The sequence below is a fragment of the Staurois parvus genome, unplaced genomic scaffold (genome assembly GCF_062004578.1).
Source record: "Staurois parvus isolate SC_StPar_1 unplaced genomic scaffold, SC_StPar_1.0 ptg002187l, whole genome shotgun sequence".
Lineage (NCBI taxonomy): Eukaryota > Metazoa > Chordata > Amphibia > Anura > Ranidae > Staurois > Staurois parvus.
In genome coordinates this window covers 1-27332 of record NW_028319983.1, presented here as the reverse complement: position 1 = coordinate 27332, position 27332 = coordinate 1, and the positions used below count along the sequence as shown (strand labels likewise).

Sequence of the window (27332 nt, the reverse complement as noted above, 5' to 3'; positions counted from 1 at the left end):
GACGTTCCACAATGAACACGGAAGATTTATACACACCTGGACTCCACACACGGACGTTCCACAATGAACACGGAAGATTTATACACACCTGGACTCCACACACGGACGTTCCACAATGAACACGGAAGATTTATACACACCTGGACTCCACACACGGACGTTCCACAATGAACACGGAAGATTTATACACACCTGGACTCCACACACGGACGTTCCACAATGAACACGGAAGATTTATACACACCTGGACTCCACACACGGACGTTCCACAATGAACACGGAAGATTTATACACACCTGGACTCCACACACGGACGTTCCACAATGAACACGGAAGATTTATACACACCTGGACTCCACACACGGACGTTCCACAATGAACACGGAAGATTTATACACACCTGGACTCCACACACGGACGTTCCACAATGAACACGGAAGATTTATACACACCTGGACTCCACACACGGACGTTCCACAATGAACACGGAAGATTTATACACACCTGGACTCCACACACGGACGTTCCACAATGAACACGGAAGATTTATACACACCTGGACTCCACACACGGACGTTGCACAATGAACACGGAAGATTTATACACACCTGGACTCCACACACGGACGTTCCACAATGAACACGGAAGATTTATACACACCTGGACTCCACACACGGACGTTGCACAATGAACACGGAAGATTTATACACACCTGGACTCCACACACGGACGTTCCACAATGAACACGGAAGATTTATACACACCTGGACTCCACACACGGACGTTCCACAATGAACACGGAAGATTTATACACACCTGGACTCCACACACGGACGTTCCACAATGAACACGGAAGATTTATACACACCTGGACTCCACACACGGACGTTGCACAATGAACACGGAAGATTTATACACACCTGGACTCCACACACGGACGTTCCACAATGAACACGGAAGATTTATACACACCTGGACTCCACACACGGACGTTCCACAATGAACACGGAAGATTTATACACACCTGGACTCCACACACGGACGTTCCACAATGAACACGGAAGATTTATACACACCTGGACTCCACACACGGACGTTCCACAATGAACACGGAAGATTTATACACACCTGGACTCCACACACGGACGTTCCACAATGAACACGGAAGATTTATACACACCTGGACTCCACACACGGACGTTCCACAATGAACACGGAAGATTTATACACACCTGGACTCCACACACGGACGTTCCACAATGAACACGGAAGATTTATACACACCTGGACTCCACACACGGACGTTCCACAATGAACACGGAAGATTTATACACACCTGGACTCCACACACGGACGTTCCACAATGAACACGGAAGATTATACACACCTGGACTCCACACACGGACGTTCCACAATGAACACGGAAGATTTATACACACCTGGACTCCACACACGGACGTTCCACAATGAACACGGAAGATTTATACACACCTGGACTCCACACACGGACGTTCCACAATGAACACGGAAGATTTATACACACCTGGACTCCACACACGGACGTTCCACAATGAACACGGAAGATTTATACACACCTGGACTCCACACACGGACGTTCCACAATGAACACGGAAGATTTATACACACCTGGACTCCACACACGGACGTTCCACAATGAACACGGAAGATTTATACACACCTGGACTCCACACACGGACGTTCCACAATGAACACGGAAGATTTATACACACCTGGACTCCACACACGGACGTTCCACAATGAACACGGAAGATTTATACACACCTGGACTCCACACACGGACGTTCCACAATGAACACGGAAGATTTATACACACCTGGACTCCACACACGGACGTTGCACAATGAACACGGAAGATTTATACACACCTGGACTCCACACACGGACGTTGCACAATGAACACGGAAGATTTATACACACCCTGGACTCCACACACGGACGTTGCACAATGAACACGGAAGATTTATACACACCTGGACTCCACACACGGACGTTGCACAATGAACACGGAAGATTTATACACACCTGGACTCCACACACGGACGTTGCACAATGAACACGGAAGATTTATACACACCTGGACTCCACACACGGACGTTGCACAATGAACACGGAAGATTTATACACACCTGGACTCCACACACGGACGTTGCACAATGAACACGGAAGATTTATACACACCTGGACTCCACACACGGACGTTGCACAATGAACACGGAAGATTTATACACACCTGGACTCCACACACGGACGTTGCACAATGAACACGGAAGATTTATACACACCTGGACTCCACACACGGACGTTCCACAATGAACACGGAAGATTTTATACACACCTGGACTCCACACACGGACGTTGCACAATGAACACGGAAGATTTATACACACCTGGACTCCACACACGGACGTTCCACAATGAACACGGAAGATTTATACACACCTGGACTCCACACACGGACGTTCCACAATGAACACGGAAGATTTATACACACCTGGACTCCACACACGGACGTTCCACAATGAACACGGAAGATTTATACACACCTGGACTCCACACACGGACGTTCCACAATGAACACGGAAGATTTATACACACCTGGACTCCACACACGGACGTTCCACAATGAACACGGAAGATTTATACACACCTGGACTCCACACACGGACGTTCCACAATGAACACGGAAGATTTATACACACCTGGACTCCACACACGGACGTTCCACAATGAACACGGAAGATTTATACACACCTGGACTCCACACACGGACGTTCCACAATGAACACGGAAGATTTATACACACCTGGACTCCACACACGGACGTTCCACATGAACACGGAAGATTTATACACACCTGGACTCCACACACGGACGTTCCACAATGAACACGGAAGATTTATACACACCTGGACTCCACACACGGACGTTCCACAATGAACACGGAAGATTTATACACACCTGGACTCCACACACGGACGTTCCACAATGAACACGGAAGATTTATACACACCTGGACTCCACACACGGACGTTCCACAATGAACACGGAAGATTTATACACACCTGGACTCCACACACGGACGTTCCACAATGAACACGGAAGATTTATACACACCTGGACTCCACACACGGACGTTCCACAATGAACACGGAAGATTTATACACACCTGGACTCCACACACGGACGTTCCACAATGAACACGGAAGATTTATACACACCTGGACTCCACACACGGACGTTCCACAATGAACACGGAAGATTTATACACACCTGGACTCCACACACGGACGTTCCACAATGAACACGGAAGATTTATACACACCTGGACTCCACACACGGACGTTCCACAATGAACACGGAAGATTTATACACACCTGGACTCCACACACGGACGTTCCACAATGAACACGGAAGATTTATACACACCTGGACTCCACACACGGACGTTCCACAATGAACACGGAAGATTTATACACACCTGGACTCCACACACGGACGTTCCACAATGAACACGGAAGATTTATACACACCTGGACTCCACACACGGACGTTCCACAATGAACACGGAAGATTTATACACACCTGGACTCCACACACGGACGTTCCACAATGAACACGGAAGATTTATACACACCTGGACTCCACACACAGGACGTTCCACAATGAACACGGAAGATTTATACACACCTGGACTCCACACACGGACGTTCCACAATGAACACGGAAGATTTATACACACCTGGACTCCACACACGGACGTTCCACAATGAACACGGAAGATTTATACACACCTGGACTCCACACACGGACGTTCCACAATGAACACGGAAGATTTATACACACCTGGACTCCACACACGGACGTTCCACAATGAACACGGAAGATTTATACACACCTGGACTCCACACACGGACGTTCCACAATGAACACGGAAGATTTATACACACCTGGACTCCACACACGGACGTTGCACAATGAACACGGAAGATTTATACACACCTGGACTCCACACACGGACGTTGCACAATGAACACGGAAGATTTATACACACCTGGACTCCACACACGGACGTTGCACAATGAACACGGAAGATTTATACACACCTGGACTCCACACACGGACGTTGCACAATGAACACGGAAGATTTATACACACCTGGACTCCACACACGGACGTTGCACAATGAACACGGAAGATTTATACACACCTGGACTCCACACACGGACGTTGCACAATGAACACGGAAGATTTATACACACCTGGACTCCACACACGGACGTTGCACAATGAACACGGAAGATTTATACACACCTGGACTCCACACACGGACGTTGCACAATGAACACGGAAGATTTATACACACCTGGACTCCACACACGGACGTTGCACAATGAACACGGAAGATTTATACACACCTGGACTCCACACACGGACGTTCCACAATGAACACGGAAGATTTATACACACCTGGACTCCACACACGGACGTTCCACAATGAACACGGAAGATTTATACACACCTGGACTCCACACACGGACGTTCCACAATGAACACGGAAGATTTATACACACCTGGACTCCACACACGGACGTTCCACAATGAACACGGAAGATTTATACACACCTGGACTCCACACACGGACGTTCCACAATGAACACGGAAGATTTATACACACCTGGACTCCACACACGGACGTTCCACAATGAACACGGAAGATTTATACACACCTGGACTCCACACACGGACGTTCCACAATGAACACGGAAGATTTATACACACCTGGACTCCACACACGGACGTTCCACAATGAACACGGAAGATTTATACACACCTGGACTCCACACACGGACGTTCCACAATGAACACGGAAGATTTATACACACCTGGACTCCACACACGGACGTTCCACAATGAACACGGAAGATTTATACACACCTGGACTCCACACACGGACGTTCCACAATGAACACGGAAGATTTATACACACCTGGACTCCACACACGGACGTTCCACAATGAACACGGAAGATTTATACACACCTGGACTCCACACACGGACGTTCCACAATGAACACGGAAGATTTATACACACCTGGACTCCACACACGGACGTTCCACAATGAACACGGAAGATTTATACACACCTGGACTCCACACACGGACGTTCCACAATGAACACGGAAGATTTATACACACCTGGACTCCACACACGGACGTTCCACAATGAACACGGAAGATTTATACACACCTGGACTCCACACACGGACGTTCCACAATGAACACGGAAGATTTATACACACCTGGACTCCACACACGGACGTTCCTCAATGAACACGGAAGATTTATACACACCTGGACTCCCACACACGGACGTTCCACAATGAACACGGAAGATTTATACACACCTGGACTCCACACACGGACGTTCCACAATGAACGGGAGATTTATACACACCTGGACTCCACACACGGACGTTCGGAAGATTTATACACACCTGGACTCCACACACGGACGTTCCACAATGAACACCGGAAGATTTATACACACCTGGACTCCACACACGGACGTTCACACGGACGTTCCACAATGAACACGGAAGATTTATACACACCTGGACTCCACACACGGACGTTCCACAATGAACACGGAAGATTTATACACACCTGGACTCCACACACGGACGTTCCACAATGAACACGGAAGATTTATACACACCTGGACTCCACACACGGACGTTCCACAATGAACACGGAAGATTTATACACACCTGGACTCCACACACGGACGTTCCACAATGAACACGGAAGATTTATACACACCTGGACTCCACACACGGACGTTCCACAATGAACACGGAAGATTTATACACACCTGGACTCCACACACGGACGTTCCACAATGAACACGGAAGATTTATACACACCTGGACTCCACACACGGACGTTCCACAATGAACACGGAAGATTTATACACACCTGGACTCCACACACGGACGTTCCACAATGAACACGGAAGATTTATACACACCTGGACTCCACACACGGACGTTCCACAATGAACACGGAAGATTTATACACACCTGGACTCCACACACGGACGTTCCACAATGAACACGGAAGATTTATACACACCTGGACTCCACACACGGACGTTCCACAATGAACACGGAAGATTTATACACACCTGGACTCCACACACGGACGTTCCACAATGAACACGGAAGATTTATACACACCTGGACTCCACACACGGACGTTCCACAATGAACACGGAAGATTTATACACACCTGGACTCCACACACGGACGTTGCACAATGAACACGGAAGATTTATACACACCTGGACTCCACACACGGACGTTCCACAATGAACACGGAAGATTTATACACACCTGGACTCCACACACGGACGTTGCACAATGAACACGGAAGATTTATACACACCTGGACTCCACACACGGACGTTCCACAATGAACACGGAAGATTTATACACACCTGGACTCCACACACGGACGTTCCACAATGAACACGGAAGATTTATACACACCTGGACTCCACACACGGACGTTCCACAATGAACACGGAAGATTTATACACACCTGGACTCCACACACGGACGTTCCACAATGAACACGGAAGATTTATACACACCTGGACTCCACACACGGACGTTCCACAATGAACACGGAAGATTTATACACACCTGGACTCCACACACGGACGTTCCACAATGAACACGGAAGATTTATACACACCTGGACTCCACACACGGACGTTCCACAATGAACACGGAAGATTTATACACACCTGGACTCCACACACGGACGTTCCACAATGAACACGGAAGATTTATACACACCTGGACTCCACACACGGACGTTCCACAATGAACACGGAAGATTTATACACACCTGGACTCCACACACGGACGTTCCACAATGAACACGGAAGATTTATACACACCTGGACTCCACACACGGACGTTCCACAATGAACACGGAAGATTTATACACACCTGGACTCCACACACGGACGTTCCACAATGAACACGGAAGATTTATACACACCTGGACTCCACACACGGACGTTCCACAATGAACACGGAAGATTTATACACACCTGGACTCCACACACGGACGTTCCACAATGAACACGGAAGATTTATACACACCTGGACTCCACACACGGACGTTCCACAATGAACACGGAAGATTTATACACACCTGGACTCCACACACGGACGTTCCACAATGAACACGGAAGATTTATACACACCTGGACTCCACACACGGACGTTCCACAATGAACACGGAAGATTTATACACACCTGGACTCCACACACGGACGTTCCACAATGAACACGGAAGATTTATACACACCTGGACTCCACACACGGACGTTCCACAATGAACACGGAAGATTTATACACACCTGGACTCCACACACGGACGTTCCACAATGAACACGGAAGATTTATACACACCTGGACTCCACACACGGACGTTCCACAATGAACACGGAAGATTTATACACACCTGGACTCCACACACGGACGTTCCACAATGAACACGGAAGATTTATACACACCTGGACTCCACACACGGACGTTCCACAATGAACACGGAAGATTTATACACACCTGGACTCCACACACGGACGTTGCACAATGAACACGGAAGATTTATACACACCTGGACTCCACACACGGACGTTCCACAATGAACACGGAAGATTTATACACACCTGGACTCCACACACGGACGTTGCACAATGAACACGGAAGATTTATACACACCTGGACTCCACACACGGACGTTGCACAATGAACACGGAAGATTTATACACACCTGGACTCCACACACGGACGTTGCACAATGAACACGGAAGATTTATACACACCTGGACTCCACACACGGACGTTGCACAATGAACACGGAAGATTTATACACACCTGGACTCCACACACGGACGTTGCACAATGAACACGGAAGATTTATACACACCTGGACTCCACACACGGACGTTGCACAATGAACACGGAAGATTTATACACACCTGGACTCCACACACGGACGTTGCACAATGAACACGGAAGATTTATACACACCTGGACTCCACACACGGACGTTGCACAATGAACACGGAAGATTTATACACACCTGGACTCCACACACGGACGTTCCACAATGAACACGGAAGATTTATACACACCTGGACTCCACACACGGACGTTGCCACAATGAACACGGAAGATTTATACACACCTGGACTCCACACACGGACGTTCCACAATGAACACGGAAGATTTATACACACCTGGACTCCACACACGGACGTTCCACAATGAACACGGAAGATTTATACACACCTGGACTCCACACACGGACGTTCCACAATGAACACGGAAGATTTATACACACCTGGACTCCACACACGGACGTTCCACAATGAACACGGAAGATTTATACACACCTGGACTCCACACACGGACGTTCCACAATGAACACGGAAGATTTATACACACCTGGACTCCACACACGGACGTTCCACAATGAACACGGAAGATTTATACACACCTGGACTCCACACACGGACGTTCCACAATGAACACGGAAGATTTATACACACCTGGACTCCACACACGGACGTTCCACAATGAACACGGAAGATTTATACACACCTGGACTCCACACACGGACGTTCCACAATGAACACGGAAGATTTATACACACCTGGACTCCACACACGGACGTTCCACAATGAACACGGAAGATTTATACACACCTGGACTCCACACACGGACGTTCCACAATGAACACGGAAGATTTATACACACCTGGACTCCACACACGGACGTTCCACAATGAACACGGAAGATTTATACACACCTGGACTCCACACACGGACGTTCCACAATGAACACGGAAGATTTATACACACCTGGACTCCACACACGGACGTTCCACAATGAACACGGAAGATTTATACACACCTGGACTCCACACACGGACGTTCCACAATGAACACGGAAGATTTATACACACCTGGACTCCACACACGGACGTTCCACAATGAACACGGAAGATTTATACACACCTGGACTCCACACACGGACGTTCCACAATGAACACGGAAGATTTATACACACCTGGACTCCACACACGGACGTTCCACAATGAACACGGAAGATTTATACACACCTGGACTCCACACACGGACGTTCCACAATGAACACGGAAGATTTATACACACCTGGACTCCACACACGGACGTTCCACAATGAACACGGAAGATTTATACACACCTGGACTCCACACACGGACGTTCCACAATGAACACGGAAGATTTATACACACCTGGACTCCACACACGGACGTTCCACAATGAACACGGAAGATTTATACACACCTGGACTCCACACACGGACGTTCCACAATGAACACGGAAGATTTATACACACCTGGACTCCACACACGGACGTTCCACAATGAACACGGAAGATTTATACACACCTGGACTCCACACACGGACGTTCCACAATGAACACGGAAGATTTATACACACCTGGACTCCACACACGGACGTTCCACAATGAACACGGAAGATTTATACACACCTGGACTCCACACACGGACGTTCCACAATGAACACGGAAGATTTATACACACCTGGACTCCACACACGGACGTTCCACAATGAACACGGAAGATTTATACACACCTGGACTCCACACACGGACGTTCCACAATGAACACGGAAGATTTATACACACCTGGACTCCACACACGGACGTTCCACAATGAACACGGAAGATTTATACACACCTGGACTCCACACACGGACGTTCCACAATGAACACGGAAGATTTATACACACCTGGACTCCACACACGGACGTTCCACAATGAACACGGAAGATTTATACACACCTGGACTCCACACACGGACGTTCCACAATGAACACGGAAGATTTATACACACCTGGACTCCACACACGGACGTTCCACAATGAACACGGAAGATTTATACACACCTGGACTCCACACACGGACGTTCCACAATGAACACGGAAGATTTATACACACCTGGACTCCACACACGGACGTTCCACAATGAACACGGAAGATTTATACACACCTGGACTCCACACACGGACGTTCCACAATGAACACGGAAGATTTATACACACCTGGACTCCACACACGGACGTTCCACAATGAACACGGAAGATTTATACACACCTGGACTCCACACACGGACGTTCCACAATGAACACGGAAGATTTATACACACCTGGACTCCACACACGGACGTTCCACAATGAACACGGAAGATTTATACACACCTGGACTCCACACACGGACGTTCCACAATGAACACGGAAGATTTATACACACCTGGACTCCACACACGGACGTTCCACAATGAACACGGAAGATTTATACACACCTGGACTCCACACACGGACGTTCCACAATGAACACGGAAGATTTATACACACCTGGACTCCACACACGGACGTTGCACAATGAACACGGAAGATTTATACACACCTGGACTCCACACACGGACGTTCCACAATGAACACGGAAGATTTATACACACCTGGACTCCACACACGGACGTTGCACAATGAACACGGAAGATTTATACACACCTGGACTCCACACACGGACGTTCCACAATGAACACGGAAGATTTATACACACCTGGACTCCACACACGGACGTTGCACAATGAACACGGAAGATTTATACACACCTGGACTCCACACACGGACGTTCCACAATGAACACGGAAGATTTATACACACCTGGACTCCACACACGGACGTTCCACAATGAACACGGAAGATTTATACACACCTGGACTCCACACACGGACGTTCCACAATGAACACGGAAGATTTATACACACCTGGACTCCACACACGGACGTTCCACAATGAACACGGAAGATTTATACACACCTGGACTCCACACACGGACGTTCCACAATGAACACGGAAGATTTATACACACCTGGACTCCACACACGGACGTTCCACAATGAACACGGAAGATTTATACACACCTGGACTCCACACACGGACGTTCCACAATGAACACGGAAGATTTATACACACCTGGACTCCACACACGGACGTTCCACAATGAACACGGAAGATTTATACACACCTGGACTCCACACACGGACGTTCCACAATGAACACGGAAGATTTATACACACCTGGACTCCACACACGGACGTTCCACAATGAACACGGAAGATTTATACACACCTGGACTCCACACACGGACGTTCCACAATGAACACGGAAGATTTATACACACCTGGACTCCACACACGGACGTTCCACAATGAACACGGAAGATTTATACACACCTGGACTCCACACACGGACGTTCCACAATGAACACGGAAGATTTATACACACCTGGACTCCACACACGGACGTTCCACAATGAACACGGAAGATTTATACACACCTGGACTCCACACACGGACGTTCCACAATGAACACGGAAGATTTATACACACCTGGACTCCACACACGGACGTTCCACAATGAACACGGAAGATTTATACACACCTGGACTCCACACACGGACGTTCCACAATGAACACGGAAGATTTATACACACCTGGACTCCACACACGGACGTTCCACAATGAACACGGAAGATTTATACACACCTGGACTCCACACACGGACGTTCCACAATGAACACGGAAGATTTATACACACCTGGACTCCACACACGGACGTTCCACAATGAACACGGAAGATTTATACACACCTGGACTCCACACACGGACGTTCCACAATGAACACGGAAGATTTATACACACCTGGACTCCACACACGGACGTTCCACAATGAACACGGAAGATTTATACACACCTGGACTCCACACACGGACGTTGCACAATGAACACGGAAGATTTATACACACCTGGACTCCACACACGGACGTTCCACAATGAACACGGAAGATTTATACACACCTGGACTCCACACACGGACGTTGCACAATGAACACGGAAGATTTATACACACCTGGACTCCACACACGGACGTTGCACAATGAACACGGAAGATTTATACACACCTGGACTCCACACACGGACGTTGCACAATGAACACGGAAGATTTATACACACCTGGACTCCACACACGGACGTTGCACAATGAACACGGAAGATTTATACACACCTGGACTCCACACACGGACGTTGCACAATGAACACGGAAGATTTATACACACCTGGACTCCACACACGGACGTTGCACAATGAACACGGAAGATTTATACACACCTGGACTCCACACACGGACGTTGCACAATGAACACGGAAGATTTATACACACCTGGACTCCACACACGGACGTTGCACAATGAACACGGAAGATTTATACACACCTGGACTCCACACACGGACGTTCCACAATGAACACGGAAGATTTATACACACCTGGACTCCACACACGGACGTTGCACAATGAACACGGAAGATTTATACACACCTGGACTCCACACACGGACGTTCCACAATGAACACGGAAGATTTATACACACCTGGACTCCACACACGGACGTTCCACAATGAACACGGAAGATTTATACACACCTGGACTCCACACACGGACGTTCCACAATGAACACGGAAGATTTATACACACCTGGACTCCACACACGGACGTTCCACAATGAACACGGAAGATTTATACACACCTGGACTCCACACACGGACGTTCCACAATGAACACGGAAGATTTATACACACCTGGACTCCACACACGGACGTTCCACAATGAACACGGAAGATTTATACACACCTGGACTCCACACACGGACGTTCCACAATGAACACGGAAGATTTATACACACCTGGACTCCACACACGGACGTTCCACAATGAACACGGAAGATTTATACACACCTGGACTCCACACACGGACGTTCCACAATGAACACGGAAGATTTATACACACCTGGACTCCACACACGGACGTTCCACAATGAACACGGAAGATTTATACACACCTGGACTCCACACACGGACGTTCCACAATGAACACGGAAGATTTATACACACCTGGACTCCACACACGGACGTTCCACAATGAACACGGAAGATTTATACACACCTGGACTCCACACACGGACGTTCCACAATGAACACGGAAGATTTATACACACCTGGACTCCACACACGGACGTTCCACAATGAACACGGAAGATTTATACACACCTGGACTCCACACACGGACGTTCCACAATGAACACGGAAGATTTATACACACCTGGACTCCACACACGGACGTTCCACAATGAACACGGAAGATTTATACACACCTGGACTCCACACACGGACGTTCCACAATGAACACGGAAGATTTATACACACCTGGACTCCACACACGGACGTTCCACAATGAACACGGAAGATTTATACACACCTGGACTCCACACACGGACGTTCCACAATGAACACGGAAGATTTATACACACCTGGACTCCACACACGGACGTTCCACAATGAACACGGAAGATTTATACACACCTGGACTCCACACACGGACGTTCCACAATGAACACGGAAGATTTATACACACCTGGACTCCACACACGGACGTTCCACAATGAACACGGAAGATTTATACACACCTGGACTCCACACACGGACGTTCCACAATGAACACGGAAGATTTATACACACCTGGACTCCACACACGGACGTTCCACAATGAACACGGAAGATTTATACACACCTGGACTCCACACACGGACGTTCCACAATGAACACGGAAGATTTATACACACCTGGACTCCACACACGGACGTTCCACAATGAACACGGAAGATTTATACACACCTGGACTCCACACACGGACGTTCCACAATGAACACGGAAGATTTATACACACCTGGACTCCACACACGGACGTTCCACAATGAACACGGAAGATTTATACACACCTGGACTCCACACACGGACGTTCCACAATGAACACGGAAGATTTATACACACCTGGACTCCACACACGGACGTTCCACAATGAACACGGAAGATTTATACACACCTGGACTCCACACACGGACGTTCCACAATGAACACGGAAGATTTATACACACCTGGACTCCACACACGGACGTTCCACAATGAACACGGAAGATTTATACACACCTGGACTCCACACACGGACGTTCCACAATGAACACGGAAGATTTATACACACCTGGACTCCACACACGGACGTTCCACAATGAACACGGAAGATTTATACACACCTGGACTCCACACACGGACGTTCCACAATGAACACGGAAGATTTATACACACCTGGACTCCACACACGGACGTTCCACAATGAACACGGAAGATTTATACACACCTGGACTCCACACACGGACGTTCCACAATGAACACGGAAGATTTATACACACCTGGACTCCACACACGGACGTTCCACAATGAACACGGAAGATTTATACACACCTGGACTCCACACACGGACGTTCCACAATGAACACGGAAGATTTATACACACCTGGACTCCACACACGGACGTTCCACAATGAACACGGAAGATTTATACACACCTGGACTCCACACACGGACGTTCCACAATGAACACGGAAGATTTATACACACCTGGACTCCACACACGGACGTTCCACAATGAACACGGAAGATTTATACACACCTGGACTCCACACACGGACGTTCCACAATGAACACGGAAGATTTATACACACCTGGACTCCACACACGGACGTTCCACAATGAACACGGAAGATTTATACACACCTGGACTCCACACACGGACGTTCCACAATGAACACGGAAGATTTATACACACCTGGACTCCACACACGGACGTTCCACAATGAACACGGAAGATTTATACACACCTGGACTCCACACACGGACGTTCCACAATGAACACGGAAGATTTATACACACCTGGACTCCACACACGGACGTTCCACAATGAACACGGAAGATTTATACACACCTGGACTCCACACACGGACGTTCCACAATGAACACGGAAGATTTATACACACCTGGACTCCACACACGGACGTTCCACAATGAACACGGAAGATTTATACACACCTGGACTCCACACACGGACGTTCCACAATGAACACGGAAGATTTATACACACCTGGACTCCACACACGGACGTTCCACAATGAACACGGAAGATTTATACACACCTGGACTCCACACACGGACGTTCCACAATGAACACGGAAGATTTATACACACCTGGACTCCACACACGGACGTTCCACAATGAACACGGAAGATTTATACACACCTGGACTCCACACACGGACGTTCCACAATGAACACGGAAGATTTATACACACCTGGACTCCACACACGGACGTTCCACAATGAACACGGAAGATTTATACACACCTGGACTCCACACACGGACGTTCCACAATGAACACGGAAGATTTATACACACCTGGACTCCACACACGGACGTTCCACAATGAACACGGAAGATTTATACACACCTGGACTCCACACACGGACGTTCCACAATGAACACGGAAGATTTATACACACCTGGACTCCACACACGGACGTTCCACAATGAACACGGAAGATTTATACACACCTGGACTCCACACACGGACGTTCCACAATGAACACGGAAGATTTATACACACCTGGACTCCACACACGGACGTTCCACAATGAACACGGAAGATTTATACACACCTGGACTCCACACACGGACGTTCCACAATGAACACGGAAGATTTATACACACCTGGACTCCACACACGGACGTTCCACAATGAACACGGAAGATTTATACACACCTGGACTCCACACACGGACGTTCCACAATGAACACGGAAGATTTATACACACCTGGACTCCACACACGGACGTTCCACAATGAACACGGAAGATTTATACACACCTGGACTCCACACACGGACGTTCCACAATGAACACGGAAGATTTATACACACCTGGACTCCACACACGGACGTTCCACAATGAACACGGAAGATTTATACACACCTGGACTCCACACACGGACGTTCCACAATGAACACGGAAGATTTATACACACCTGGACTCCACACACGGACGTTCCACAATGAACACGGAAGATTTATACACACCTGGACTCCACACACGGACGTTCCACAATGAACACGGAAGATTTATACACACCTGGACTCCACACACGGACGTTCCACAATGAACACGGAAGATTTATACACACCTGGACTCCACACACGGACGTTCCACAATGAACACGGAAGATTTATACACACCTGGACTCCACACACGGACGTTCCACAATGAACACGGAAGATTTATACACACCTGGACTCCACACACGGACGTTCCACAATGAACACGGAAGCCGTCTTCCCCAATTGTAATCTGACTCGTTATGTCATACATGTAGCAAGTGAAAGCGCAGAACGTTGTTTTTTTTTTATTTTCCTGATTTTACTTTCATGATTGACAATGTTTTCCTCATTATATAAATGTCTTCCTTTCCGGGATATACAGTGGGGATGGAAAGTTTGGGCCCCCCAGCTACAAATGTGTATTAATGTGCATAAAGAAGCCAAGGAAAGATGGAAAAATCTCCAAAAGGCATCAAATTACAGATTAGACATTCTTATAATATGTCAACAAAAGTTAGATTTTATTTCCATCATTTACACTTTCAAAATAACAGAAAACAAAAAAATGGCGCCTGCAAAGTTTGGGCCCCCTGCAGAGTTAATATCTTGTACTGCCCCCTTTGGCAAGTATCACAGCTTGTAAACGCTTTTTGTAGCCAGCCAAGAGTCTTTCAATTCTTGTTTGAGGTATCTTTGCCCATTCTTCCTTACAAAAGTCTTCCAGTTCTTTGAGATTTCTGGGCTGTCTGTCACGCACGGCTCTTTTAAGGTCTATCCATAGATTTTCAATGATGTTGAGGTCAGGAGATTGTGAAGGCAAAACCTTCAGTTTACGCCTCTTGATGTCATCCCCCGTGGATTTCCAGGTGTGTTTAGGATCATTATCCATTTGTAGAAGCCATCCTCTCTTTAACTTCAGCTTTTTCACAGATGGCATCAAGTTACCATCCAAAATTTGCTGAAATTTTATTGAATCCATTTTTCCTTCTACTCGTGAGATGTTCCCCGTGCCACTGGCTGCAACACAACCCCAAAGCATGATTGATCCAACCCCATGCTTCACAGTTGGGCAGGTTCTTTTCATTCAATTCTGTGCCCCTTCTTCTCCAAACGTACCTTTGCTCATTCCGGCCAAAAAGTTCCATTTTAACCTCGTCGGTCCACAGAACTTGTTTCCAAAATGCAGGAGGCTTGTCTATATGTTCATTTGCAAAGTTCAAACGATGATTTTTGTGGTGAGGACGTAGAAGAGGTTTTCTTCTGATGACTCTTCCATGAAGCCCATATTTGTACAAGTATCTCTTTATAGTGGAATAGTGACCACAACTCCAGTGTCTGCCAGATCTTTCTGGAGGGATCGTGCCGTCAAACGTGGGTTTTGAATTGTTTTTCTCACAATCCTGCGAGCTGTTCTGTCTGATATTTTTCTTGGTCTTCCAGATCTTGCTTTAACTTCCACTGTTCCTGATGACTGCCATTTCTTAATGACATTCCGAACAGAGGATATTGACATCTGAAAACGCTTTGCTATCTCCTTATAGCCTTCTCCAGCTTTGTGAGCGTCAACTATTTTCAGTTTCAGTTTTCTAGACAACTGCTTAGAAGAAGCCATGGTGCTGATTGTTGGGGCAAGGTCAGATGAGTCGGGGCATTTAAAACCTTTGAGATTGACATCACCTGGTCTTCCCAGACGATGATTGAGAACAATCCATGACACTGGCAGGTCTCAGCTTGGCAAAGGGGGCAGTGCATGCTATAAATTCTGCAGGGGGCCCAAACTTTCGATCCCCACTGTAAATGTCTTCCTTTCCGTGATATAAATGTCTTCCTTTCCGTGATATAAATGTCTTCATTTCCGGGATATAAATGTCTTCCTTTCCGGGATATAAATGTCTTCCTTTCCGTGATATAAATGTCTTCCTTTCCGTGATATCAATGTCTTCCTTTCCATGATCCATGTGATGCATCCATGTAATAGTGATGATTACTCGGCATGGGACTCGCTGTGCGCCGCTTTGTGGCAGATCTGCCCTTGTTAGCTCCTGATGTCTATGATCCACGAGTCGGGGAAATGCACGGCAAGGATGGACACGCTGTACACGCTTCTTGCAGCACTTTCTCTTTTTTGTACTGCGTGTCACCACCATATACAGTTGCAAGAAAAAGTATGTGAACCCCACAAACATTAGATGTTGCCATGGTTATCCATTTGTAGACAGTCTGTCTTACCGTGGACACATGAACATCAAGGCTCAAGGAGATACTTTTGTAACCCTTTCCAGCTTCATGCAAGTCAACAATTCTTGATGGTAGGTCTTCTGAGAGCTCTTTTCTGCGAGGCATGGTTCACATCAGACAGTGCTTCTTGAAACCAGTAAACCCAAAACAGGTGTCAGCAACACATCCAATATCATCACACTGATTGGAGTCAAGGTTGGCTCACTCCTGGCTCCAATTAGCTCTGGGAGAAGTCATTAAGCTAGGGCCTCACATACTTTTTCCTCCCTGCACTGTGAATGTTTACATGTTATGTGCAATTAAACCATGGCAACATCTAATGTTTGTGTAGTATTATGTTCAGCAGACTGTGTTCTTCTATTGTTGTGACTTAGATGACGTTCAGAGCACATTTTATGCCCAATTCATGCAAAACTCCACGTAATCCCAAGGGGTGCACATACTTTTTCTTGCAACTGTAGCTGAGGGCTCTGCCTGCCTTATACCCAACTCCTTCCCTCCTTGTATCTGACCCTCTCCCCTCCTAATACCCCACCCTCTCCCCTCCTAATACCCCACCCTCTCCCCTCCTAATACCCGACCCCTTCCCTCCTTGTACCCGACCCTCTCCCCTCCTAATACCCCACCCCCTCCCCTCCTTGTACCCGACCCCCTCCCCTCCTAATACCCCACCCTCTCCCCTCCTAATACCCGACCCCTTCCCTCCTAATACCCCACCCTCTCCCCTCCTAATACCCGACCCCTTCCCTCCTTGTACCCGACCCTCTCCCCTCCTAATACCCCACCCCCTCCCCTCCTTGTACCCGACCCCCTCCCCTCCTAATACCCCACCCTCTCCTCTCCTTGTACCCGACCCTCTCCCCTCCTAATACCCGACCCCTTCCCCTCCTTGTACCCGACCTTCTTCCCCTCCTAATACCCCACCCTCTCCCCTCCTAATACCCGACCCCTTCCCTCCTAATACCCGACCCCTTCCCTCCTAATACCCGACTCCTTCCCTCCTAATACCCGACTCCTTCCCTCCTTGTACCCGACCTTCTGTAGCTGAGGGCTCTGCCTGCCTTATACCCAACTCCTTCCCTCCTTGTACCCGACCCCCTCCCCTCCTAATACCCGACCTTCTCCCCTCCTCGTACCCGACCCCCTCCCCTCCTCGTACCCCCTCCCCTCCTTACACCCGACCCCCTTCCCTCCTCACACCCAACCCTCTCCGCCTCGTACCCGACCCTCTCCTCTCCTTGAACCAGACCCTCTCCCCTCCTTGTACCCTCTCCCCTCCCCTCCTAATACCCAACCCTCTCCCCCTCCTTGTACCCGACCCCCTCCCCTCCTTGTACCCGACCCCCTCCCCTCCTTGTACCCGACCCCCTCCCCTCCTTGTACCCGACCCCCTCCCCACCTAATACCCGACCCCCTCCCCTGCTAATACCCGACCCCCTCCCCTCCTTGTACCCGACCCCCTCCCCTCCTAATACCTGACCCCCTCCCCTCCTTGTACCCGACCCCCTCCCCTCCTTGTACCCAACCCCCTCCCCTCCTTGTACCCGACCCTTCCCCACCTAATACCCGACCCCCTCCCCTCCTTGTACCTGACCCCCTCCCCTCCTAATACCCGACCCCCTCCCCTCCTTGTACCCGACCCCTCCCCACCTAATACCCGACCCTCTCCCCTCCTTGTACCCGACCCCTCCCCACCTAATACCCGACCCTCTCCCCTCCTAATACCCGACCCCCTCCCCTCCTTGTACCCGACCCCCTCCTCTCCTTGTACCCGACCCCTCCCCACCTAATACCCGACCCCCTCCCCTCCTTGTACCCGACCCCCTCCCCTCCTTGTACCCGACCCCCTCCCCTCCTAATACCCGACCTTCTCTCCTCCTTGTACCCGACCCCTCCCCTCCTAATACCCGACCCCCAACCCTCCTTGTACCCGACCTTCTCCCCCTCCTTGTACCCGACCTTCTCTCCTCCATGTACCCGACCTTCTCCCCTCCTTGTACCCGACCCCTCCCCACCTAATACCCGACCCCCTCCCCTCCTTGTACCCGACCCCCTCCCCTCCTTGTACCCGACCCCCTCCCCTCCTAATACCCGACCTTCTCTCCTCCTTGTACCCGACCTCCAACCCTCCTTGTACCCGACCTTCTCCCCCTCCTTGTACCCGACCTTCTCTCCTCCATGTACCCGACCTTCTCCCCTCCTTGTACCCGACCCCTCCCCACCTAATACCCGACCCCCTCCCCTCCTTGTACCCGACCTTCTCCCCCTCCTTGTACCCGACCCCCTCCCCTCCTTGTACCCGACCCCCTCCCCACCTAATACGCGAGTCCTCCTCTCCTAATACCCGACCCCCTCCCCTCCTAATACCCGACCTTCTCTCCTCCTTGTACCCGACCCCTCCCCTCCTTGTACCCGACCCCCTCCCCTCCTAATACCCGACCCCTCCCCTCCTAATACCCGACCTTCTCTCCTCCTTGTACCCGACCCCCTCCCCTCCTAATACCCGACCCCCTCCCCTCCTAATACCCGACCCCCTCCCCTCCTTGTACCCGACCCTCTCCAAGCGCTCTGCCTCTTTCTCATCCCTCTCACAGGTCTCCGTGGGCTCATGCTTGCAGTCATGTTAGCAGCCCTCATGAGCAGTCTGGCCTCCATATTCAATAGCAGCAGCACTCTGTTCACCATTGATGTCTGGAAGAAGCTGAGACCCCGATCTGCGGAGAGGGAGCTGATTCTGGTTGGGAGGTGAGTGACGACTTGATGCCGAAAGAGAAATTCATCAGATGACAGTGGAGTCACCATCTGTATTTCTGCTTTTCAGGGTGTGGACCGTCTGCCTTGTGGCATTCAGCATAGCGTGGATTCCTGTGGTCCAGGCTGCACAAGGGGGGCAATTGTTTGACTACATCCAGTCCGTGGCCAGTTTCCTAGCACCGCCCATCGCCGCCGTCTTCTTCCTGGCCCTGTTTGTGAAGAGAGTGAACGAGCCGGTAAGACATTTCATATCACCACCAACAACGTGGTAATAAAGTGTTCCCCCTCCCCCACCTCCACACAGAAAGCATCATCACCTAAAAAAACAAGGTAATGGACCACGTATACTCTGCCTTCACCCATCCTCAGTCCTTATAGAGCCATGTGTAACCCCTCTGCCACCAACAATGTCTCAGCCACGTATCCCCTCCACCACCAACAATGCCTCAGCCACGTATTCCCTCCTCCACCCATAATGCCTCAGCCACGTATCCCCTCCTCCACCCATAATGCCTCAGCCACGTATCCCCTCCTCCACCCATAATGCCTCAGCCCCGTATCCCCTCCTCCACCCATAATGCCTCAGCCCCGTATCCCCTCCTCCACACATAATGCCTCAGCCACGTATCCCCTCCTACACTCATAATGCCTCAGACACATATTCCCTACGCCACCCATAATGCCTCAGCCACATATCCCCTCTGCCACCAACAATGCCTCAGCCACATATCCCCTCCGCCACCAATACCTTAGCCATATATCCCTTCGGCCACTCATAATGCCTCAGCCACATATCCCTTCCGCCACCAATAATGCCTCAGCCACATATTCCCTCCGCCACCAAAAAATGCCTCAGCCACATATCCCCTCCACCACCCATAATGCCTCAGCCACGTATCCCCTCCACCCATAATGGCTCAGCCACATCTTCCCTCCGCCACCAAAAATGCCTCAGCCACATATCCCCTCCACCACCTATGATGCCTTAACCACGTATCCCCTCCTCCACCCATAATGGCTCAACCACATATCTCCTCCGCCACCAACAATGTCTCAGCCACATATCCATTCCGCCACCCGTAATGCCTCAGCCACGTATCCCCTCCTCCACCCTTAATGCCTCAGCTACATATCCCCTTCGCCACCCATAATGCCTCAGCATTATATCCCCTCCTCCACCCATAATGCCTCAGCCACATATCCCCTCCGCCACCAACAATGCCTCAGCCACATATCCCCTCCGCCACCCACAATGCCTCAGCCACATATCCCTTCCGCCACCCATAATGCCTCAGCCACATATCCCTTCAGCCACTCATAATGCCTCAGCAACATATCCCTTCCTCCATCCATAATGCTTCAGCCACGTATCCCGTCCACAACCCATAATGCTTCAGCCACGTATCCCGTCCACAATCCATAATGCCTCAGCCACGTATCCCCTCCGCCACCCATGCCTCAGCCACGTATCCCCCCCCTCCACCCATAATGCCTCAGCCACGTATCCCCTCCTCCACTCATAATGCCTCAGCCACATATCCCCTCCGCCACCAAAAATGCCTCAGCCACATATCCCATCCGCCACCCACAATGCCTCAGCCACATATCACCTCCGCCACCCATAATGCCTCAGCCACATATCCCCTTCTTCACCCATAATGGCTCAACCACATATCCCCTCCGCCACCAACAATGCCTCAGCCACATATCCCATCCGCCACCCACAATGCCTCAGCCACATATCCCCTCTGCCACCCATAATGCCTCAGCCACATATCCCCTCCGCCACCAACAATGCGTCAGCCACATATCCCCTCCTCCACCCATAATGACTCAACCACATATCCCCTCCGCCACCAACAATGCCTCTGCCACATATCCCCTACTTCACCCATAAAACGTCAGCCACATATCCCCTCTGCCACCAACAATGCCTCAGCCACATATCCCCTCCTCCACCCATAATGGCTCAACCACATATCCCCTCCGCCACCAACAATGCCTCAGCCACATATCCCCTCCGCCACCAAGAATGCGTCAGCCACATATCCCCTCCGCCACCAAGAATGCGTCAGCCACATATCCCCTCCGCCACCAAGAATGTGTCAGCCACATATCCCCTCCGCCACCAAGAATGTGTCAGCCACATATCCCCTCCTCCACCAAGAATGCGTCAGCCACATATCCCCTCCGCCACCAAGAATGCGTCAGCCACATATCCCCTCCTCCACCAACAATGCCTCAGCCACATATCCCCTCCTCCACCCATAATGGCTCAGCCACATATCCCCTCCTCCACCAACAATGCCTCAGCCACATATCCCCTCCTCCACCCATAATGCCTCAGCCACATATCCCCTACTTCACCCATACTCCTTCAGCCACATAAAGCGATGGCAATGGCACCGCTCTGCCTCCGCCCATCTCAAGTCCTTCTAGCACCATGCTGATCCATGACACTCCACAGCCTATAATATTGCTCCCCTATACAGCACCCTCCCCCCACCTATCACTAATCATTACCGCCCCCCCTGCCATACTCTGAAGCCTGGTTTTCCTTGCAGGGGGCCTTCTGGGGTCTGATTGGAGGGCTGATTCTGGGTCTTTGTCGGATGGTGCCTGAGTTTGCCTTTGGATCGGGAAGTTGCTCCGCCCCCAGCTCCTGCCCTGCGCTCATCTGCGACGTTCATTATCTCTACTTTGCTATTATTCTCTTCTTCTGCTCGGCCGTAATTATCCTGGGCGTGTCCTACTGCACGCCACCAATCCCGGACAAGCAGGTGAGACGTACGGTGTGCTGGGGAAGGCAGGACAAGGGCAGGAAAATAAAAGATTTGAAGATCTTATAGTGAGTACAAATTACTGAGGGACATGGGAATTCGGAGTCGGGTTATAGTGCCACGTACAAGAGGTCACAACACTGGCATGCAGAAAGTTTGTACGCCCATCCCCTCGTAACTCCTCCTCTACCTGTAACCCCGCCTCTACTCGAAACCCCTCCACTTCCCGTAGCCTTGCCTCTACCCGTAACCCCTCCTCTAGCCATAACCCCTCCTCTTCCCGAAACCCCTCCCCGTAACCTTGCCTCTACCCGTAACCCCTCCTCTTCCCGAAACCCCTACCCGTAACCCCTCCTCTTCCTGTAACCCCTCCTCTTCCCGTAACCCCTCCTATACCCATAACCCCTCCTCTTCCTGTAACCTCGCCTCTACCCATAACCACTCCTCTTCCTGTAACCTCGCCTCTACCCATAACCCCTCCTCTTCCTGTAACCTCGCCTCTACCCGTAACCCCTCCTCTACCCATAACCCCTCCAATTCCCGTAGCCTTGCCTCTACCCGTAACCCCTCCTCTACCCATAACCCCTCCTCTTCCCGAAACCTTGCCTCTACCTGTAACCCCTCCTCTTCCTGTAACCCCTCCTATACCCCTAACCCCTTCTCTTCCCGTAACCCCTCCTATACCCATAACCCCTCCTCTTCCTGTAACCTCACCTCTACCCATAACCCCTCCTCTACCCATAACCCCTCCTCTTCCTGTAACCTTGCCTCTACCCGTAACCCCTCCTCTACCCATAACCCCTCCAATTCCCGTAGCCTTGCCTCTACCCGTAACCCCTCCTCTACCCATAACCCCTCCTCTTCCCGAAACCTTGCCTCTACCTGTAACCCCTCCTCTTCCTGTAACCCCTCCTATACCCCTAACCCCTTCTCTTCCCGTAACCCCTCCTATACCCATAACCCCTCCTCTTCCTGTAACCTCACCTCTACCCATAACCCCTCCTCTTCCTGTAACCCCTCCCCTATCCATAACCTCGCCTCTACCCGTAACCCCTCCACTACCCGAAACCTCGCCTCTACCTGTAACCCCTCCCCTACCCGTAACCCCGCCTCTACCCGTAACCTGGTCTCTACCCATAACCCGGTCTCTACCCATAACCCCTCCCCTACCCGTAATCCCTCCACTACCCGTAACCTTGCCTCTACCCGTAACCCCTCCCCTACTCGGGAGTCTTTAGTGTTGTGAGGACCAATTGGAGATGAGCTCCATCACCTGGGCCCTCCTGGAATGGGTGGGTTTATATGGGCACACTAGGGGGCGGTGAAGGTATATAACCCATAGGTTCCCGTGCCCAGTATTCATGGTTCAGGAATCTCATTGGTCAGTGTGGGTAACATTCCCGCCTCCTTCTCATCCCACAGTTGTATCGGTTGGTGTTCAGCCTTCGACACAGCCAGGAACCGCGCGAGGAGATGGGGAAGCCAGGTAATGTGACCAATCACAGCGCCAGCACTGCCACCATCCAATCACAATACAGACTCACAAACTGCAGACGCCATCTCAGTGCTCCTGCCCCAATCAGATGTACAGGTCACATGGGTGGTCACATGGGTATTGCCCTGGCACAGGTCACACAGGTATTGCCCCGGCAAAGTTCACATGGGGTGGTCACACAGGAATTGCCCCAGTACAGATCCCATGGGGTGGTCACACGGGTATTGCCCCGGTACAGATCACATGGGGTGGTAACACGGGTATTGCCCCGGTACAGGTCACACGGAGTGGTCACATGGATATGCCACGGCACAGGTCACAGGGGGTGGTCACACGGGTATTGCCCCTGTACAGGTCACAGGGGGTGGTCACACGGGTATTGCCACGGCACAGGTCACAGGGGGTGGTCACACGGGTATTGCCCCTGTACAGGTCACAGGGGGTGGTCACACGGGTATTGCACCGGCACAGGTCACAGGGGGTGGTCACACGGGTATTGCCCCGGCACAGGTCACAGGGGGTGGTCACACGGGTATTGCCCCTGTACAGGTCACAGGGGGTGGTCACACGGGTATTGCCCCGGCACAGGTCACAGGGGGTGGTCACACGGGTATTGCCCCGGCACAGGTCACAGGAGGTGGTCACACGGGTATGCCCCGGCACAGGTCACAGGGGGTGGTCACATGGATATGCCACGGCACAGGTCACACGGAGTGGTCACATGGATATGCCACGGCACAGGTCACAGGGGGTGGTCACACGGGTATTGCCCCAGCACAGGTCACAGGGGGTGGTCACACGGGTATTGCCCCGGTACAGGTCACAGGGGGTGGTCACACGGGTATTGCCCCTGTACAGGTCACAGGGGGTGGTCACACGGGTATTGCCCCTGTACAGGTCACAGGGGGTGGTCACACGGGTATTGCCCCGGCACAGGTCACAGGGGGTGGTCACACGGGTATTGCCCCGGCACAGGTCACAGGGGGTGGTCACACGGGTATTGCCCCGGCACAGGTCACAGGGGATGGTCACACGGGTATTGCCCCGGCACAGGTCACAGGAAGAGGCGGAGACAACGGACACAATGATTATTTATTGAATTCAGTACAAAGTCCGATCACTTCATCCCCAGCATGGAGTATTGTTGTTATGGGTAACAGACTCCTCCTCCTAAGAGGGTGTGGTCAGCAGCCTTCCTTCCACACTCTGATTGGCTGATTATATGCAGGTCATTTTCCAGTCCCCATTGAGAGAATCTTAAAGGTCTCCGCCTCCCTCCAAGCAGTCACAGACAGTTTTTATTGCAGGTGAAGCAGATTCCATCCCCCTCTAATAAATGATCCATGTGATTGTCCACAGGAGGCGCTCAGGAGAAGGACCCCTCCTCCGCTCTGCCGGACATCCAGGAGGAGCCCAGAGAGGCGCGGCTGGTCAATGTGCACGCTGTGGTCATGATGAGTTGCGCCATCTTCCTGTGGGCGTACTACGCCTGACTCCGCCCATTGTTACCTATAATAATGTGCTACGGGGAGCCTTCGTCAGGAGGGAGGGGGATGTCCTGCAGGTTGGGGGAAGAGAATTTCAGTCTGCGCAGAGTACTCAGGAAGTGTTTGGGGGGTGCACAGCGCAATACAATGGGGGGATCCTCTGGAGACCACTTGAGGGTGATCTGGGCGGCATGGAGGTGAAGGAGAAGAGAGCGGGTGTGGGAGGAAGTGATGCCGAGAGAACGCAACACCGGCGCCGGAAGTTTCTGGGGAAATCAGACAAAAATGAGAATAAGGATCCCGCTGTGTGATGCACTATGTATAAGAAGGCCCCGCCCCCGCTGTGTGAT

General features: G+C 50.5%; 1 protein-coding gene across 1 annotated transcript in view; it reads left to right on the top strand.

The window, feature by feature from the left end:
- Nucleotides 1-27326, top strand: part of SLC5A2 (solute carrier family 5 member 2) — a 63647-nt gene extending 36321 nt beyond the window's left edge. The window contains exons 10-14 of the mRNA XM_089665423.1: nucleotides 21061-21211; nucleotides 21288-21456; nucleotides 23785-24000; nucleotides 25423-25491; nucleotides 26869-27326. Of these exons, the coding sequence (XP_089521549.1) occupies nucleotides 21061-21211; nucleotides 21288-21456; nucleotides 23785-24000; nucleotides 25423-25491; nucleotides 26869-26988 (725 nt within the window). The 3' untranslated portion in view covers nucleotides 26989-27326. The remainder of the gene's footprint in view (nucleotides 1-21060; nucleotides 21212-21287; nucleotides 21457-23784; nucleotides 24001-25422; nucleotides 25492-26868) is intronic.
- The last annotated feature ends 6 nt before the right edge of the window (nucleotides 27327-27332 follow it).